This window comes from Penicillium alfredii (assembly GCF_028826965.1).
Source record: "Penicillium alfredii strain IBT 34128 chromosome Unknown utg000009l_segment0_segment0, whole genome shotgun sequence".
Lineage (NCBI taxonomy): Eukaryota > Fungi > Ascomycota > Eurotiomycetes > Eurotiales > Aspergillaceae > Penicillium > Penicillium alfredii.
The window spans coordinates 3,040,222-3,057,437 of record NW_026622706.1 but is presented as its reverse complement, the minus strand read 5'-3'; the positions used below and the strand labels follow the sequence as shown (position 1 = coordinate 3,057,437).

Genomic DNA, 17,216 nt, shown 5'->3' with positions numbered 1-17,216 from the left:
TGTCACAGACAGGATGGGAGAAAGAGCAGTGGAGCGTGGGGTCGGGCGAGCGTCAAGGTCAAATCGGTCAGTGTCCGACGTGGCCTCGGGCTAAGCGGAAGGGAAAGGGCCCCCAAGGGGGTGGATAGATGAGGGAGAGGAGACAATCGGGGCAAGATAGGAAAAAGGAAAACACCTGATCTAAAAGAACGAAAGAGAGAGGAAGAGGAAGAGAGGAAGATGAAAGATGGAGCTTGAAGTGTGGAGGAAAGAGGAGAAGCTTTTGAGGAGAGAGAGAGAGCGGGGGTTGTGATCGGGCTGAGGAATGGAAAAAAGGGCCCAAGTATGACCCGGACATTCATAATCTGCCGTGAAGATCGGATGTGGCGGATGTCTCTACTTTTGGGTTATTTTGATTTTGCTACCAACTCATTTAAGGTACAAAGCCCTCTAGGAAATGCCAATATGGATTGTTGGTGTCATCATCAAGTCATCCCGATTACATCAGCGGTTTAATGTGCAGTTGTCGATCCCAAAGTCAAGTTACGTACCCAAGGACACTCCACTGGGCAGTCTAAGGATGGGCTGATAGCGCCGGTGGTCAGAGAGGCAGAGACGCAGAGCAGAGTAAGTGCACGATGTGTCTGTTGTGTAGGTCCTGCCCAAGACCTCAAGCCAAGGCGGTGGCAGAAAGTCATCTAGATATTTTTTTTTTCTGCGGAGAAACCCAGACAGCTCGTCTCTCCCAAGTGAAACCATGTGCTCGAAATTGAATTGATATTTGGTGCTTGGCAGCCATGACGGACACGAACGCATCTACTAGACTTCACATCTCTCCATTCACACCGGATATTCTCCCGTCGGTGCTGCCACCATCACTGCGAAGCTCGGCCTCCGATATTTCATTCCACACCATTCCCACCTTCCCCGAGAACAACTACGGATACGTCACATTGCCTGCCATGGAAGCAGAGAAAATAAAGAAGAAGTTGAATGGCTCGATCCTCAAAGGCAAGAAGTTCAAAGTCGAAACAGCCCGCCCGCAAAAACGACAGCCAAAGGAAGAAGATGTGCCTGAGACTACCCGCGATACACACAAACCGTCCAAGAAGCGCAAGGCCCAAGATGAGGTATTGGATGGCTATGAGATGCCGTCGGACCGGAAAGTGAAGAGAGGCTGGACCGAGTCGACCACTGCCAAGAAAGACAGACGGAAATCTGAAAAGAAGACGGAGCAGGACAAGAAGGCAAAGGCTCCACCCAAATCCAAGTACACCGAGAAGGCCGAGTGTCTGTTCCGCACGACCGTTCCACCCAACCGCTCCTCAGAAGGAGTAGCCGACGAGAAGAAAGCCAAAAAAAAGAAGTCCGCGCAGGAATCAGTCGTCCATGAGTTTTCAAAGACTGTGACTCACCCAAGCTTTCTTCGCTCTGCGGAGGAGAGTGCACCACCAACGGCAACGTTTGAGGATGGAAAAGGCTGGGTGGACGTTGAGGGCCAGATGAAAGAGGCTAGCAGCGAGAAAGCCCGAAAGGATGATTTCCGACCCGGCAAAGTCGCAGGGGCTAAAGAGAAGCGACAAGTCCGCAAGGAATCGGCACTCAAAGAGTCGAGCGGCGCAAAAGGCACCAAAAAATCCTCATCAAAAAGAGAAACCCCAGAAGAGTCATCCGCCGAGTCAGAAGACTGGACCTCGTCCAGTGGCTCATCGTCTGAAAGCTCTGACTCGGACTCTGACTCTGGGGGTGAGAGTGAAGGTATTTCCAGTTCATCGGATGACTCGTCTGCATCTTCCGCCAAGGAGTTGAACCCTCAGGCACCTTTTAAAGAAACGAAGCCGGAAGACGCAGTCCCAGAGAGTGCGAGCCGACAAGCACAAGTTATAGACAGTGAGCCCGTTCAGGATGCGAAGGATTCTTCTGCCCAAGAAGTTCATCCGTTAGAGGCGCTCTTCAAGCGATCTGCCCCGGCGGAGTCAAAAAGCCATTCTGCATCAGAAAATGCTGGATTTAGCTTTTTTGGCAACGAAGACCTTGAGTCAGAGGACGAGCCCCAGACGCCATTCACTACGAAGGATTTGCAGAACCGGGGCTTGCGGAGCGCGGCACCCACGCCGGACACGGCAATGGTGAATCGACGCATGAAATGGACAGAGGAAGAAGAAGAATACGACGATGATGAAGAATCATCCATTGATACCCCGGTTTCCAAGCGTCGAGAGCCCGACAATGCCCCGGAGGAAACCGAATTTGCCAAATGGTTCTGGGAACACCGGGGCGAGAATAATCGGGCGTGGAAGAAGCGGCGGCGCGATGCAGCCAAGGAGCAGAGACAGCGTGAGAACCGAAAGAAGGGATTGAAGGGCAAGTCATGATCCAGGCAACTTTACCTGCTGGGGTTTTAGCGGATTCAACCTTAGAGAGAGGGTCTATATCTTGTACCTTTGATATACATAATAGCTTGGGACATACCAGCAATAGTCTCATGTGTGACGAGGAAATATTTTTGAATTTTGTCAGAAATTATAATACCCAATCATTATATTCTTCAGTCGATCCCTGAGTAGTAGATTGTTGGTCGATGCATTAATTATTGATCTGGTAGTCTGGGGTGTGTCACGTGACCTTTACCAACTCGACGGCGTCATCGACAAGACCCAAGTTACGACAGTCAACTGCGTCTCCAGGATGGTATCTGGCCGGTCTTCATCCAGCAGCAGCAAGCTTGTGCTGCTGCTTGCCCTTTTATTTTTCACATCCCTAACCCTGGCATCCAGTAAGTACCGACTACCTCCAAGCCACAGAATGGAATGTTCCGAGAACCTACGCCATGATGCCTGAGATACATCGCTAATGCGCTTTGATTCATCCCTTCTAGAGCCAGCTTCCTTTTGCAAATGTACCTGTTTCTCCAACAGTACTATCATTCCCCTTGAACCCGCCGACCCCGAAGCCTCCTCTCCGCCGTTTGATGATGTCCTGCAGCGCGCCGAGCGTGGTTTCGGTAGTTCTGAGGGGGAAGAGACATACAACCTGCACCGACGAGGATCACAGTATCAAGCTCGGAGCTGCAATGACTGCACCCGCAAGTTTTGCCTAAACTATGATCTACCCATGTGCAAACGCGCCAAGGAGGATGATGTGTTCACGTCTTGTTTTCGTAAGTGCTGGATTGGATTAGGATCAGGAAGTTACAGGGGAATAAAGAGAGCATACGTGGCTAACCAGGGAATTGGGTATATCTAGAGCGAGATTCTCGAAAAGATGAGGTGGTAGTGTTTCTCTTTATCTTTGCTACGGGTGGGCTTCTTGGCTGGGCTGTTTTCAAGCCCTGGGTGGAGAGGTATATGGAGGTTTGTGCAAGACCCCTGTGGGGTATGACTTGTCAATGATCACGGGCTAATGGAGTTCCTTGCAGGCTGCACGAGAGCGGAGGTCCTACATGCCTGTTGCAGAGACAGGCTAAGATTGTGAAACCAGCTAGGCAATCTCTTCTGACGCTCTCCCTAAATCCATGGATATATACCCAATATGAAGCCTCAGTTGATCTACATCGACCCAAATATATACGTAGCTGCCGTCTGTACCTTGCTGACATACCTGTCATACCAGACGATGATGACATTGGCACTCGATTCGAGGGATCGGAGAAGTCCGTGAGCAAAGATGAGATCACCGGTAATTCCGTGGAATGTCAATCTCGATGAGGTATTTGATGAGATAAATCCAGATATTACCGATAGAGTGTACCACATCCTGGAACCTGGGATATATCGATATATCAACATAACCATGGGTCGGGGGGGTCCAATGGACTATAGCGCATGGCGTATAGCGCGTAGTATAGCGCAGAGATAAATTGAGATTCATGCGCCCCACAGATGAAACGAAGGAGAACCCCACAAATCGCAAGAATGGGCGTATCGGCCAATATGGCTCCTGCAAAATACCGAGCATCGACCGATGATTCAATCGAGCATTTGGGGAGGAATTGGATCTCTCATCTGGTGGAGGTAAACGGTCAGGCCGTGTGGCTCTTCACTTTTTTTTTTCATTTTTTTTTTGCCTTCCCCATTTTCCTTCTCTGGTTTCCCTAGCTTCCTCTTCCTTTTTTTTTAGCCTTGACCATCATCTCTCTCTTCTCCCCCCTATTGCAAAACCCCAAAACTGCGTCGATCCAGACCCTAAATCCTCTCAGCTCGGCATCGCGCGGATCCATCGAGATCGGCTACCCCGACTAAACCGAGTGGCGCCTGATAGTCACTGCCTTAACCCACCCAGGAGATCGTGCCGAGAAAACCAAATTCAACTTCTTCCGGTGGACGCCCTTGCCATTGGGCTCATATATCATGGCGATCTTCGACTCCGAGAAACGCCCCAAAGGCTTCCGCGTCCCCTCGTTCGGGAAGAAGTCTGGCGCCTCGAAATCCCAAACTTCCTTCCACAGTAAAAAGTCCACCGGCTCTGTGCCTCCCGACGACGATCCAATGCCAATTCCAGGCCCGGCCGCCTATCCTGCCCCGCCTCGACCGCGCCCTCTCCCGAACAAAGAATTGCCGCCAACTCCTAACGAGGCACGGGGGCAACCACCGCCACGAACCACTTCCATTCCCCGGCGCGGCCCGCCGTGAAGAGCAGTTCGTGTCCGACGGAGCTGGCCCCGGTGGCACCGCAACCCATACGACCAACGGTCCCGTCGGCGCTGGAGTCGTCGACGCGTCCGGATATGAGAACCAGCCCGCGATCAAATGAGAACATCTCAGCATCTTCACAGCCCATACGACCGACGGTTTCGTCTACATTGGAGTCGTCGGCGCGTCCGGATATGAGAACCAGCCCGCGGTCAAATGAGAACATCTCGCTGTCATCACAATCCATACGACCGACGGTTTCGTCTACACTGGAGTCTTCGCCTCGGCCGGATATGAGGAGCAGTCCGCGCTCCAACGAGAATCTGTCAGCAACATCAAAGTCCATGACCCCGGCGGGACAGGACGTTTCGCCCCGACTAGGGGCGAAGAGCAGTGCGCGCTCGTTCAACCTGCCTGTGGCACCGCAACCCATACAGACAATGCCGCAGTCCTCTTGGGAGCAGCCGCCGCCAGCAGAGACCTTCTCCTCTGTAACGGCACCCAACCACGAGCCCGCGGCGCCGATGGATGACTACGACGCAATCATAGAGGACCCCCAAGGCCCGCTCGAGATCATGCCGGATGATGGACCGACTCCGCGGCCCTTGACACCGCCGGAGGTTGAGCCCGTGGCCGCACCTCTGAACAAGGTCCATTTCATGTGTTTCCAAGAGCATCGCGCAATGCCCGCTGCCCCGAACGTGTGGTGTCCCGTGCCGTGCATGACATGCCACAAGTTCGATAGCAATGTTCGGTATCGCTGTGTCTTCTGCTGTCTTCGGATCTGCCAGGACTGCTATCAGACGTTGGAGAAATGTCGCCACCGGTCGTTGAAAGAGCTGATGTACAACATTGGGTGAAATCGGGGTTCGTTTCTTCTTTTGGCGTAGAAACGGCGCAGTGCTTCTAAGTCGAGGCCACCGGGGAGAGGCACCAGTGTTTTCTTCGCGCGGCTTGGTCATTCTTGTTATTTGCCCCCCTGCTTTCTGCGTGTGTTTTTATGATACCAAGGACTTCGTGTATATTATAATTACCCCCGGGGGAACCGAATTTGCATGTTTATAATGCCGTTGTGCGACGGTGCTGCAAAGGATCCATGCATGAAGCATTTGAGTCAATGGGCTGAAGAGAGAGTCATCTGTCGTGGAACATATTATACAAACGGGATGGGGGGGGGGGCAAGTCCCAGAACCCAAGGAAATCAATCATGATCCTCCTCCGTGAGCCCCGGACAGCCCTCCAAATCTTCTTCGGTTTCGTAGCGATACTTGCACCAGAAGCAATACAAATGCGCCTGGCGCAGGTAAAGAAGCAGTTTGTGGAACCGTTCTGCAGGCTCGAGCGCATTGAAGGCATCCAGCTCCGGATCTTCTTCCTCAAGTTCTTGCTCCACGGCGGCGGTATATGGATCCTGTCGGCTGCCAAGAGCCTGCTGGTCGTCTCGCTCCAGGACAGAGTCATTGTAGCTCGGTAGACGGGGGTTCGGGAAAAAAGATGACGGGAGGGAGCTTTGGAGAGCATGGCGGGCCTGGATGGAGCGCTCTCGTTCCTCGCGTTCGCGAACGAGGCCCCGGTAGAGGACATTGATGATGGGTGTGGGCTTGATATGTTTCGGCTGGCGGGCTGTCGGTTCTTCGTCACTGGCCGCGCCATCTTCCTTTTCCTCTGCGTCTTCCTTGGCATCCTGTGTGCGCCCAGTGTCTTCTTCCTCGGTATCCGTCTTTTTCATCTTCCCCTTCTCCTCCTCCACATCATCTTCAGCCTCAGTATCCAAGCGCTCGGCGACCTTCTGCGCCGCTCGAATCAGCGCCTCGGTGCGCCTCAATTCGCGTTCCTCCCGGACCCGATCCCGGTAGTCACCTTCCTCGTGCTTGATCTTCTTAACGGCTTCCTCCGCCTCCTCGCGGATCTTGCGCTTCTTCTCGCTGTCTAACCCGATGCCACCGCGATTCTCCTTGAACACCAGGTTCAGAGGCTCAGAACGGGCTGGAGGCGCGTTACAGTCTGTGGCGGTGGGATCGCGTTTCCCTAGTGCCTCGCCAGGTTTGAATCCCAGCTTCGCCATCATTTGAAAACCCTTGTTGGAGGGGTTGAGCGTGCTGGTTGCCAGGGCTTCATCGCGGCGGACGGCCTCTTGGGCGGCGCGTTCGGCTTTCGATGGGACTCTGCCACGGGCTTCGGACTGGGGAGAGAGCGAGAGGTAATGAGTTAGCGACGGAGCGAAGGAAGGAAAGCATTGGAGGGCAGGAATGTGTAAAGGGGGGGGGATCTAATTAAAACAAAGAAAGCCAATTGCGTACCTCGCGTTGTTGTCGGAGCTTGCGTTGCGCAAAGGTTTCTTTCTGCTTGGGCTCCTCGATGACCATCGACATGTAGTCGTCTTCTTCGTCACTGGCCGACATTATCTATTCCGAGTGTGCGCGCAAAAGACGATGGGTTTGCGCAGGGAAATTGAGTGAAGGGGAAAAAATCCGTGCGGGGAATAAAGCGGAGCGCAACATCTCCCCGCTCTATGAATATTTCATTGACACTGGGATATCTTAGCTCTGAAGAGATCTTGGGCGCCGTTGTGATCTATCCATGTACATGATTTCTTTTTTGACCAATCCTACAACCTTGCTGGATCAACTTCGTGACTTGGGCTTGACTCGGACCTACTGAAACCATACATACACCTAGACAAAAATGAACAAAACCAGTGTGGTATCTTTCTCGATGGATTCGACTTTTATTCCCCTGGTAATGCACCGAACAAACAATGATAAGAAGTATACACCAACCGAACAGAATAGATGCAAGGTGCAAATATGTAGTTTGAAGAATGAGAAAGCAAATAGCACAAAATGCATGGATATTACCGCTTCCCTTGGCGCAGCCTCTTCTCCCTTTCGTAATCGTTCGCAGCGCGACCCTCCTCGTTCTGTATCTCCGCCACAAGCCGCTTGTACTTCTTCTCGTACTCTGCATCGCGCTCCTTCTTCTCGCGGAGCTTCTCGCGCGCAACAAAACTGGCATCCTTGCGAAGCTCGCGCATGGCACCTTTGCGCTCGCGCTTGTACTCGGCCTTGAGACGGTTGGATTCGGCACGCTCGCGGTCCGGGTCGTAGTGCTTGTCCGGGTTGAAGTTCTCCTCGAACTTGGGAATGGCGGACTTGATGGCCAGAGGGCGGTGGTCATGGAGAAAAAGCGGGCGGCGGGTGAGACGTGCACGGGCAAGGTGGGCGTCGAGCTTGTCAAGAGTAGATTGAGTGCGATCTCGGGCCTCTGCGAAGGTTTTGCTTTTGAAGCATTGGCGGAGGTGGCGGAGAACCGCGCGAGCAGGACTGAAAATCTCAGTGAAAGCAGATTTCTCTGCCCAGACGTCAGAGGCGGAGTCAAGAAGAGACACGAAAGTGGTGACCAGGGAGACCTTTAGGTCCTCCTCGGCTTGGGGGTCCAAGGTGGAAGCAACCACGTCGCGGAAGTGCAACTTGCGCGGGCTGGCCTTCTTGGATGACGAAAGACGAATGGAATCCTGCGAAGTTCGGGATGGAAAGAAGCCAAGCTCGCTGGCCGGCTCTGTAGGCGCGAGATTGCAGAGAGCATTTAGAGTGTAGTTGATAAATTCAGGCATGTATCTCTTCGAGGCGGTTTGGTATTGGAGACAGAGGCTTGTGGCGAAGGCACCTATTGTAAAGTCTGCAAGAGTATTCGCAGAGCATTGACCCAGGTACCGGGCGAGGCACAGATGAGCCGGCGTCACCACCGCATGGAAATGGTCTGATGTGGGAAAGACAGTCGAAATTCCGGTCAGAATGACGAGGTCACCGGGAAGAAGACTGAGTGGACGATCTTGAGACATTTTGCGAAGGTGTGCTCGAAATGCGGCGGCAACGTTTACCGGGTGCATCTTGGCCAACGAGTGGACGTGCCGCAGTATGCTCTCCACGATGGAAAACGGAGGTTGCTCGGACTCATTTGCCATGTACGACACGTGCTCAACGAGGATTTCGGCAAAACGTCCGAGTTTCGCCTTGTTATCACTGTGGAGGCGAGGGTGATGCAAAGCTCGAATGCGCTGGATGACTGTCGGGGTATCTTGGATGGGCACATTTTTGAGGGTCTCCAGGAAGCTCTCATGGTTGTTGGGGCAAGGGTATGTGAATGCCAACTTTCCGTTGGCTGCCTGATCCACTTCGACGGCTGTTGATGCGGCGCCAGCAGTAGCGTGTGTTGGCAGCGTCAATCCGTTGATGAGTTCGTCTTCTTCGTCCGGTTCCTCTCGTTCTTCCTCCTCCGAGAGCTCTTCTTCTTCCATGTCGCTTTCATCAAGAGAGAGGCTGACGTTTGACCTAGTCTCAACGAGGTCATCATCAATGATGAAATCATCCTCGTCCTCCACACCAAGTTCAAGGCGCGATTGTCCAGAATTTGTTGGAAGCCCGAAAGCCATGGCATCGTCAATATCCTCATCCTCATCTTCAGAACCTTTATCTTGGCCTTGGTCTTCCTCCTCCTCGTCGCTCAACTGTTCACCGCGCATTCTCCGAATCCTGTCTTCTTCGAGTTGTTTCAGCCGTTCAGCTTCTTCCTCTGCCTTTTCTTCCTCAGTCTTTGTGCGATCTGTCGGCTTAGATCGCTTGTCAAATGTCAACTGTTTGAGTCGTTGGTCGTATTCCTTTTCGGTATCCTTCTTCTCCGGCTCTTGCAGCAAGGCTGCACGATCCGGGTTCATAGTTTCCAGATCCTGTTTAGCGGGTTCCGGCTTCGGAGGTTGCTTAATTCCCCGCAAAGCCTCGAAAAGATCAGGGAGCTCCTTGTCGAGCTCATCTCGCAGGTCATCATCGTCCTCCTTCGCTTGTTGCCGTTCGTGCTTGTGGAATTTTGATTTGGCAATGACTTCCTTCATGACCTCCGCCTTGGACTTTTTCCGGTCTGGCTTCGCTTCGCCCTCGTCATCAACCAAGTCCTCCATATCTCCGTCATCCTCGATAAAGCGCTTGCGTTTTCGTGACATATCGTCATCTGATTCCTGATCCTCCAAGTCGCCCGCCTCGAAATCATCTCGATTTGTCTGATCAAGATCTAGCGACTGCCCCATGTGTGTAAGCTGGAACTCGTCCTCTTCATCCTCGAGATTGAACATCGACTCTTTGCGCATCTTTCTCTGGCTTTCTCTCGCAAACCGCTCGGCCGCCCGCTCCTCGGGTGTCATGGTCGGGTCATTTTCACCGAACCGGCGATCAACAAGTCCACCGACTTTGTTTCGGCTGTTGATCTCTTTTAAGAGCGTCGCACGTCGCTGGGAGGCAAAGTAAGTCGTGTATCCATCGCAATGTATCTGCGAAGAAGCGTAAACCTACCTTTTCTTCACCCAGTGACTTGGTGACTCCCGGGCGAACACGCCCAGCGGTCGTCGAGCCACCATCGCGGGTGGTCGCATCAAATTTGCTTTGCTTGGTCGGTGCCTTGATCTCAAACGGGTTGAATCGGTCACGAATGGCTTGTAAGGCGGCGTTGCGCTGGTTTCGATTCTGCGCCCCAACTCCGGACTTTGCATTCTGGCGCTTTTGCTTCTTGGATTGCTGGGGACCAGTAACCCCACTCTCCCGAAGCGAGGCCTTCAGCTGCTTCAATTGAGAAGGCGGCATGGCGTCTGAGTTGAAGGTGGATTTTTGCTCGCGTGAAATCAAAGAAAAAAAATCAATCTCACCGCCCGCCGATCCCGATTCTGCCAACCGCCTTTTCTCCGCATCGCATCAACATCCACTTGGTCGTCATCATGGCTCTGTTCTCAGGTGATGGGGTGCTTTGGCTCTGTCTAGGTATGAAAAGCCAATGTTATTGCGGGCAAATTAATTCTAATGTATCCTGATTTAGGCGTATCACTATTCTTCGCCGTCCGAGGCATCGCCACAGACCTACGCCAAGTTGTCGACCTGACCGAGATCAAGCATGTTGAGAAAGAAGACAAGATCATCAGCGAGGGCACTGAAGAAGGTATTTTAAGATACATTATTCTATGTTTCATTGGCTACACTGACAGCTTTCTAGCCCTCAAGCTTGATACTCTTTTGAAGCTCTCTGAGAGCACCAGCCACGACCTCCGAGCTGCGTATGGCAAACCCGCTCCCTAGGGGGTTATGCGACTACAGCTAATACTGAATAAGTGCCTTGCGGATTATTTCCGAACGATCGACCAAGGGCGAAACACGCGATCTGCTATTGGAAGACTTAGCATGCAAGGACAAAGCACGGCAAGGCCGCGCTCTGAATGCATTGCATTTTCTGGTTTCTAACCGGGCGTGTATGAACACCACTCAACTTCGTCTCGGGAAAAGCCCAGCTCTGATTAATCGCAGTATCTCGAACCTCCGTATGCAACCGACTTCGAGACCTCTACACCTACACAGCTCTTATCAACTGTCTCTGCAACTTTCTAGAGGAGCATGTTGACCAAACAACTGCAACAAATTCGCCTATTCTGCCCAAGACAAGACCGCTCGGAGAAAGAAAAGCGCTCAGCATTATGAATATATTGCTTCCGGAGAACGTACCTGGGGCGCTGGAAGCAGGGATCATTAGCCGGTGGCTCTGCAAGTATCCGTTTCCATGTGCCTTGGCTCAACCATCTCGGCGACAGGACGTGGTGATTCTTATGAAAACATGGTGGTCTGATGATGCGGTCATGAGTTCGATCTTCACCACGCTATCCTCACACCCGGACGGGATTAAACAGCTGCGGAAGCATGGCCTGATGGGCAGCATGATTGAAGAAAATGACCACGACAATGATGACGCCGATAGTGATGTGTGGATGGTAGATGGAGATGATACAGCTGGCTCGTTCCGAAGGGTTTCCTCGCGAAGGCTTCAGGAGGGCAGCTTGGAAGAACAAGCACTTCGGCGCCGGCGAAGGGAAGCCATGGTTTTGAGTGACGGTGGGCGGCCTCTCGGGAGTGACGATATCATCCAGCGACCTATTCAGGATGATTGAGATTTTATACATTGCTTTTGGTTTACACAGTGCTTGATATCTGACTTTCATGCATGTTTTATGATACCCCAATGTCAGAAAGATGAATGATTGAATGCAATTAAATGCCCTAAAAATAATCCCAGAAAAAATTTAGAGACCCATCCATGCTGACTTGGCCAGGTGGTCAGTCTTCTTTCGGCTGTTCTTGACCACACCAAATGCCTTTAATTCCGACAAGGCTCCATAGAACAGGGTCATAACGACGCGCTCATCGCAACTGTCACCCTGATCACTCTCAAAGACTGCGTAGAAAGCCTGCCAGAGATCGTGGACATTCACCAGGGCACCCGATTCAAGATACAGCTGATATAATATCGCGGTGGCAGGTTGTTTCGCCGAAATCTTGCCCTCGGTGACATCGAACGAGGAAAACAGGTAGTCAAATGGACTGGCCAAAGCGCGCTCGATGGCAAAGCGCGGCCGAGGCGCGAACGTTTCTTTCAGTGGATTGCGCAAATCAAATAAGAAGAGCTCGTGCAGGAATAGATCTTGTGGGTTCACCAAGATCTCCGCGAAATATTCCTGCAGTATTGCCACTAGCCGGTCGATGATCTTGGTGTACTCGAGGTCTTGCTCAGGCAGTTTTGCCTTGCCTTTACTGAGTCGGACGCGCTGTTGGACGACAGTCGTTTTCACCACGGAACTGTTGGTGTTGTATTCGCTGCGCAGCGGCCCAGAGTCTGGGTATGTCTGCAGCAATGTCTGGATATCGTGTTGTATTGCACTAAAATGTGCGTCATTGAAAAGAGCTCGCGGAAGGCTGTTTAGCAAGCACATCAGCTTTTCGGAATCCAATGTTTTCATTGTGGCCAACATTTCTTCCACGATTGGTGATTCGCCCAGCTCCCCTGAGAGGGCACGAATCGAGAGGTCAGAAACACTGGTCTTCTTGGAGCTTTGCGTATGCTGGAGACAAGCATGAATCACCAGAACCACCTGAAAAAGGCGTCGCATTTTCTGCTGATTTGTGTCGAGGTGCTTGGAAGTTTGCTGGAGAAGATATTGGTCATCCTCCAACAGACCTCGGACTTCTTTCGAAAAACCCGCTTGTACTAAATCCTCACAAAACCTGGCAGGTTATTAGCCCAGAAAGTCCATTTTAAAACAGGCCACACAAGCTCACATTCGGAAGGACGGCAGATTCCTGATTGCCTCGCAGATTCGGAGCTGGGGCAACATGGTGGATGCTGGATTCGCCAATAACACTGCCAGAGGGTTGGCAAAGAAATGTGACATGTACGCATACTGAGGAAAAGTTAATCAAAAATAATAACCACAATGATAATCGGTGAGGGAAAGGTTGAAGTTAACACTTACCTTGACCATGCGGCTGAACGCCTCTGGGCTCTGAAAGAAGTCGCTAGATCTTTCAAATAGGGTGCTAGTGATATTACGACCCAGCCAGAGCCTCCCAGTCAGGTCTGCTTGGAGAGCCTCATAGATGCGGTCGACGCAGTTGCCGGCTTCTTGGACCTCAAAATGTCTCCCCTGGAGCAGAGATGCACACGAACGAGGGAGCCGCCCTTCGAAGAGCTCGACCGATGTGGAAATTCCCAGAAGCACCGTGAAGGGTATGCGATCAAGCCAGGACCTAGTAGAAGATGAGTGGGTAGGTCCATGCTCGTTTAGCTGGTTGGTCGTACCTGAGTAGCGACAGAAGATCGGTCAATAGTCCTGGGTCAAAGGCTTCGCTATCCCGAAGCGCGAGAACCAACTTCTTGGTCCCCTTCCTTTGAACGTAGTCATGAAGCAGGTCCAAGTCGTAGCCGAGAAGTCGAGGTCCCTATTGAATAGTTAGTACAATCGAGTTGGTTTTCCAATCGCAAGCACGTACAGCTCGATCGGTGAGGAATTTCTGGTACCCATCGTTGCCCTCGGTATTTGTGACTGCAGCTCGAATGATGTTTTTCAGTGTTGTCTTGAGATTGGGTGCATCGCCAGATTCCAGCACCACTACACCGCCATCTCCAGTGGCGGCCAGTTGGTCGTTGAGTCGCGATAGCAATCGACTGAGCGAAGAAACATTAGATCCGACGGTGACCAATGCTGTTGGAATACAGCCATGACACCTAGGATATTATATCAGACCGCTGGTTTCTGGTTCTTTTGCTAGGATCGGGTCATACGTTTGGGGTGATGTGTTTCGGACAAATGACAGCACGTCCATCAGAACTCCCGCGTCGACATCTTCAAGGATTCCCTTGGACTCACATCAGCGACAAACAGTCTTTGGGGCGATGTCAGTAATCGCCCACTCACCTTGATCTTCTGCTTCTGCACCGACCAAAGTTGTTTATAGATATCGTATCGCAGCTGCACGCACTCGGCGTTCTCGTCTCCGTTTAGAAGGGGAGCAAAGGACTGGTGGTTTTTTGGCTCTTCGGATGCATCGGTTGAGGCGACCTTGCGGCGTTTAGAGGGCCGCTCTCCGGCACCTTTCCCTTGTTGAGTGGGCTGGTAGATGTACACGCCCTGTACGCGGTTAATTAGCGTTTCGGGGGGGGGGCGCTGTGGGTGGGGAGAACTCACCTGGGACTGGGACTTGTCTCTGGATGACTCCAGCACTTCGGCATCGAAGCCATCGATCTCCATGCTGGACGGTTGATCGATTTCACAGCAAAACAACCGACGGGCGTCGGACCTTCAGGCGGAGGCGCTAAGCCCAATCAGGCGAGACCGGGGTGTTTTGCCGTCCGCCGCTTTTCAATTCTTCAACTTTCTCATTCGTCTCCATCCGATGAACTCCAGCCTTCATGCTCCGCCAGGCTGTTCGAGGAGCTCGATGGTTTCAGCATGTACGTCCATCGATTGCGCCCCGGCGCGCCTTCGCCGCCATAGCTCCGCGCTATCTCGACTTCGGCGGACCAAATGACAAGGTCACTTTCTACGATCAGGATGCTCCCGGAGGCAAAAAGAAACTGATCGACCCTGAAGCCGAAGATAAAGAGGAGCGCGAGGAAATTGAGAATGAGCTTACGAAGCTCCGAAGAGAGCTAAAGGAACTGGAGGAGGGGCCGTTTAGTCCCAACGGTGCGTTTATCCAGAGCATGCCGGAGGAGGATAGGAAGATTGCACTCGAAGCCTTACGACAATACGATGAGGAGAACCCGTCGGAACTGCATCTTACGCTGGACGATGTTTTCGACCAGGAGTTTGACGACATGTTGAGAGAAGAGTTCGAGGATCTTGCGATGGAACAAGAAAACTGGCAGGACGAAGCCAGAAAACAACACAAATTGGACGCAATTCGGTCTGCTCAGGCGCTCAGAAGGGCCAAGACTCACCCTTATGCCATCAAATTCGGAGATTCGTTGAGACGGCTTCAGCAAAATCTGTCGGACGAAAAAGGGAACCAGGAGCTGTGGAAATGGTATCGGCGGTGCAAAGAAGCGGTTCCCGGTTTTCTCACAACAGTTTCCAAAGAAGCGATTGATCTTGTGTGGAAATCACAGACTACCGGAGACTCTGGAAAGATTACACGATCAACGCATTTACAGACCCTTGTGAAGGATTCAACCTCGGTCGGCCGATCCCTCACCACCCCTCAAATCCTTTCCTATATAACCGCTCTTCACGATGGAGGTGCGACAAATCAGGCATTGGAGCAGTGGGAGGCATACCAAGCGGAGTTGTCCGAGAAAAAGGAGGACCTCGAGGAATACTGGAAGCTCGGCGTGCGGCTTTTTGCGGCGGAAGACAATCCTCAAAGAGCCCAGGATATCGCCTTGGCTTTTCTCGCGAATGACCCATCCCGCCAGCCACGGGTTCTTATTCCCGTCATCACGGCGTGGGGCAGACTGCCCGGCAAGGAAGCAGAGGTGAAAGCGTGGACCCTCTATCTGCAGCTAAAAACCTTTTTGGGCACGGAAATGACCATGCAAGACTACGATCAGGTGAGCATCGGCCTGCTTACAGCTGGTCGGTTGGACACTGCAGTCGCTATCTTCAAGGACATGATGGTGACGGGGCAAGACACGGCGAATGACTCGACGGCGCTATACAAGGCCGCTCTTGGTGTCGCTGGCAATCTTCATGCTTCAAGTATTGATGAACATGCTGTGAACAAAGTCTCTTTGTCTGCACTCACGGTACTGCCGCGTCAATTCCAGAATCGATTCTTCTATGCCAGTTGGATGAAAAAGCTCATTGGAATGGGCGAGGTCGACTCTGCTGCACTTGTTATCGAGCTGATGTATGAGCGAGGCGTGAAGCCAGACATCAAGCACTTGAATGGCATCATTGGGGGCTGGCTCCGAGAGGGCAATGCAGGCGCAAGGGACAAAGCAGAACGACTTGGGTGGGCCATGATCCAGCGCCGGATTGATGCTGCATGGAAGCGGTTTCAAATCACTGCCAAGGCTCCCCAGGTTCAGGTCACTCACCAAGAGAACAACAGCCGCATTCCCAAGTTCTTGCAACGAGAAGTTCCTTCCGCCAGCATAGAGACATTCTCCATCCTGCTTCTGCACTACACTCGCCGGGGTGATGACGACATGGTCAAGTATTTGATCAAATGCCTAAGCGATGCGCAGATCCAGCCGAACTCCTATTTCATAAACCACTTACTCTACGCCGAACTGCGAAAGCAAGACATTCGGTCCCTCTGGTCCAAGTTCCAGGCGATGTCATCGACCATCCGCCCCGACCTAGAAACCTATGCCTGCCTATGGGACTGCGCCAAGCTCCAATACGACCGTGGGCGGACAGCTTTCGACTCCGGGTTTCCCACGGCACGCCAGCTGTATGCTTATATGATACGCTGGCATTCGCAGCTCTCCCCGCGCGGTCAAAAAACCGCCAAGGCCCAGTTCTCCAAGGACCTATACGACCAGATTGTGCGTTGCTTCTGTCTCTCCAAAGATATTCCTGGTACTTTAGTGGCACTCCATTCTCTGTGGGCAGTATTTGGGTATGCACCCGACGACATCACTGCCCGCCTGATTGTCCTCCAAATCGCGCGGCTGGCCGGCGTACCCACAAACACCCCGAAACGCCGCCTCCGACGCCTGTCCTCCACCCCACGAAGCAAAGAGAACATCGGGCAGGTCAGCCGGTTACTGGACATGCTGGGTGAACGCAAAGCCGCAGCTTTGCAGGTCCACGGATTGAAGCTGGACCAGCTCGACCCGCACGAAAAGCGGCAGCACCAAGTTGAGATCATGGCGAGTCTTCTACGCATTGTGCTGAGCCGAACCGATGAACTAGATCCTATCAGAGTCGAAGAAAAGCTCGCCCAAGCGGCGACGGATATGCAAGTGGAGGGACTGGATCTGGGATCGCCTTTGGGGGTCGATGATAGCCAGCTGCTGTAGAGTGGCTTTTTTGTATAATCTGCATGGATATCCTGGTGGATCAAGGCATGCATGCGGTGGCGTTGGAAGTGGTTCTTTTGGGCCCACGGCAAATGGGCTCTATGTATTCGTGTATATTATTGGGCGTCTGGTCAAATGTACAGTGGTCTCCTCTTTCATTTCGATATACCTTCTACATCGCGTACCTACAGGCAGGCCTATAATCTACAATACCATGGTGTGGATGGCAGGGCCCAACAGAAGCCCAGAATCGGCAATGACCGAACTCCATTGACC

At 52.4% G+C, this 17,216-nt stretch overlaps 8 protein-coding genes across 8 annotated transcripts; 5 read left to right on the top strand and 3 right to left on the bottom strand.

Annotated features, from left to right (window-relative positions):
• Positions 1 to 776: 776 nt before the first annotated feature.
• NUU61_007072 (uncharacterized protein) lies at positions 777 to 3,445 on the top strand (the record flags this gene model as incomplete). Its single annotated transcript, XM_056657597.1, has 4 exons — positions 777 to 2,347; positions 2,898 to 3,139; positions 3,226 to 3,332; positions 3,398 to 3,445. The coding sequence occupies 4 exons, from the start codon at positions 777 to 779 to the stop codon at positions 3,443 to 3,445; spliced, it is 1,968 nt and encodes a 655-aa protein (XP_056510397.1).
• Positions 3,446 to 4,328: 883 nt separating this feature from the next.
• Positions 4,329 to 4,610, top strand: NUU61_007071 (uncharacterized protein; the record flags this gene model as incomplete). The annotated part of the gene is made up of 1 exon (XM_056657596.1): positions 4,329 to 4,610. One exon carries the CDS (start codon positions 4,329 to 4,331, stop codon positions 4,608 to 4,610), a length of 282 nt encoding a protein of 93 aa, XP_056510396.1.
• A 194-nt stretch (positions 4,611 to 4,804) lies between these two features.
• NUU61_007070 (uncharacterized protein) lies at positions 4,805 to 5,470 on the top strand (the record flags this gene model as incomplete). Its single annotated transcript, XM_056657595.1, has 1 exon — positions 4,805 to 5,470. One exon carries the CDS (start codon positions 4,805 to 4,807, stop codon positions 5,468 to 5,470), a length of 666 nt encoding a protein of 221 aa, XP_056510395.1.
• Positions 5,471 to 5,811: 341 nt separating this feature from the next.
• NUU61_007069 (putative G-patch domain protein) lies at positions 5,812 to 7,012 on the bottom strand (the record flags this gene model as incomplete). The annotated part of the gene is made up of 2 exons (XM_056657594.1): positions 5,812 to 6,792; positions 6,911 to 7,012. 2 exons carry the CDS (start codon positions 7,010 to 7,012, stop codon positions 5,812 to 5,814), a joined length of 1,083 nt encoding a protein of 360 aa, XP_056510394.1.
• A 452-nt stretch (positions 7,013 to 7,464) lies between these two features.
• NUU61_007068 (snoRNA-binding rRNA-processing protein NOP14) lies at positions 7,465 to 10,240 on the bottom strand (the record flags this gene model as incomplete). The annotated part of the gene is made up of 2 exons (XM_056657593.1): positions 7,465 to 9,891; positions 9,953 to 10,240. 2 exons carry the CDS (start codon positions 10,238 to 10,240, stop codon positions 7,465 to 7,467), a joined length of 2,715 nt encoding a protein of 904 aa, XP_056510393.1.
• A 131-nt stretch (positions 10,241 to 10,371) lies between these two features.
• NUU61_007067 (uncharacterized protein) lies at positions 10,372 to 11,586 on the top strand (the record flags this gene model as incomplete). The annotated part of the gene is made up of 5 exons (XM_056657592.1): positions 10,372 to 10,414; positions 10,470 to 10,589; positions 10,644 to 10,704; positions 10,760 to 10,896; positions 10,952 to 11,586. 5 exons carry the CDS (start codon positions 10,372 to 10,374, stop codon positions 11,584 to 11,586), a joined length of 996 nt encoding a protein of 331 aa, XP_056510392.1.
• Positions 11,587 to 11,718: 132 nt separating this feature from the next.
• Positions 11,719 to 14,220, bottom strand: NUU61_007066 (uncharacterized protein; the record flags this gene model as incomplete). The annotated part of the gene is made up of 8 exons (XM_056657591.1): positions 11,719 to 12,697; positions 12,752 to 12,873; positions 12,946 to 13,219; positions 13,272 to 13,411; positions 13,463 to 13,674; positions 13,717 to 13,828; positions 13,888 to 14,100; positions 14,158 to 14,220. 8 exons carry the CDS (start codon positions 14,218 to 14,220, stop codon positions 11,719 to 11,721), a joined length of 2,115 nt encoding a protein of 704 aa, XP_056510391.1.
• Positions 14,221 to 14,381: 161 nt separating this feature from the next.
• Positions 14,382 to 16,940, top strand: NUU61_007065 (pentatricopeptide repeat protein; the record flags this gene model as incomplete). Its single annotated transcript, XM_056657590.1, has 1 exon — positions 14,382 to 16,940. The coding sequence occupies one exon, from the start codon at positions 14,382 to 14,384 to the stop codon at positions 16,938 to 16,940; it is 2,559 nt and encodes an 852-aa protein (XP_056510390.1).
• Positions 16,941 to 17,216: the final 276 nt, after the last annotated feature.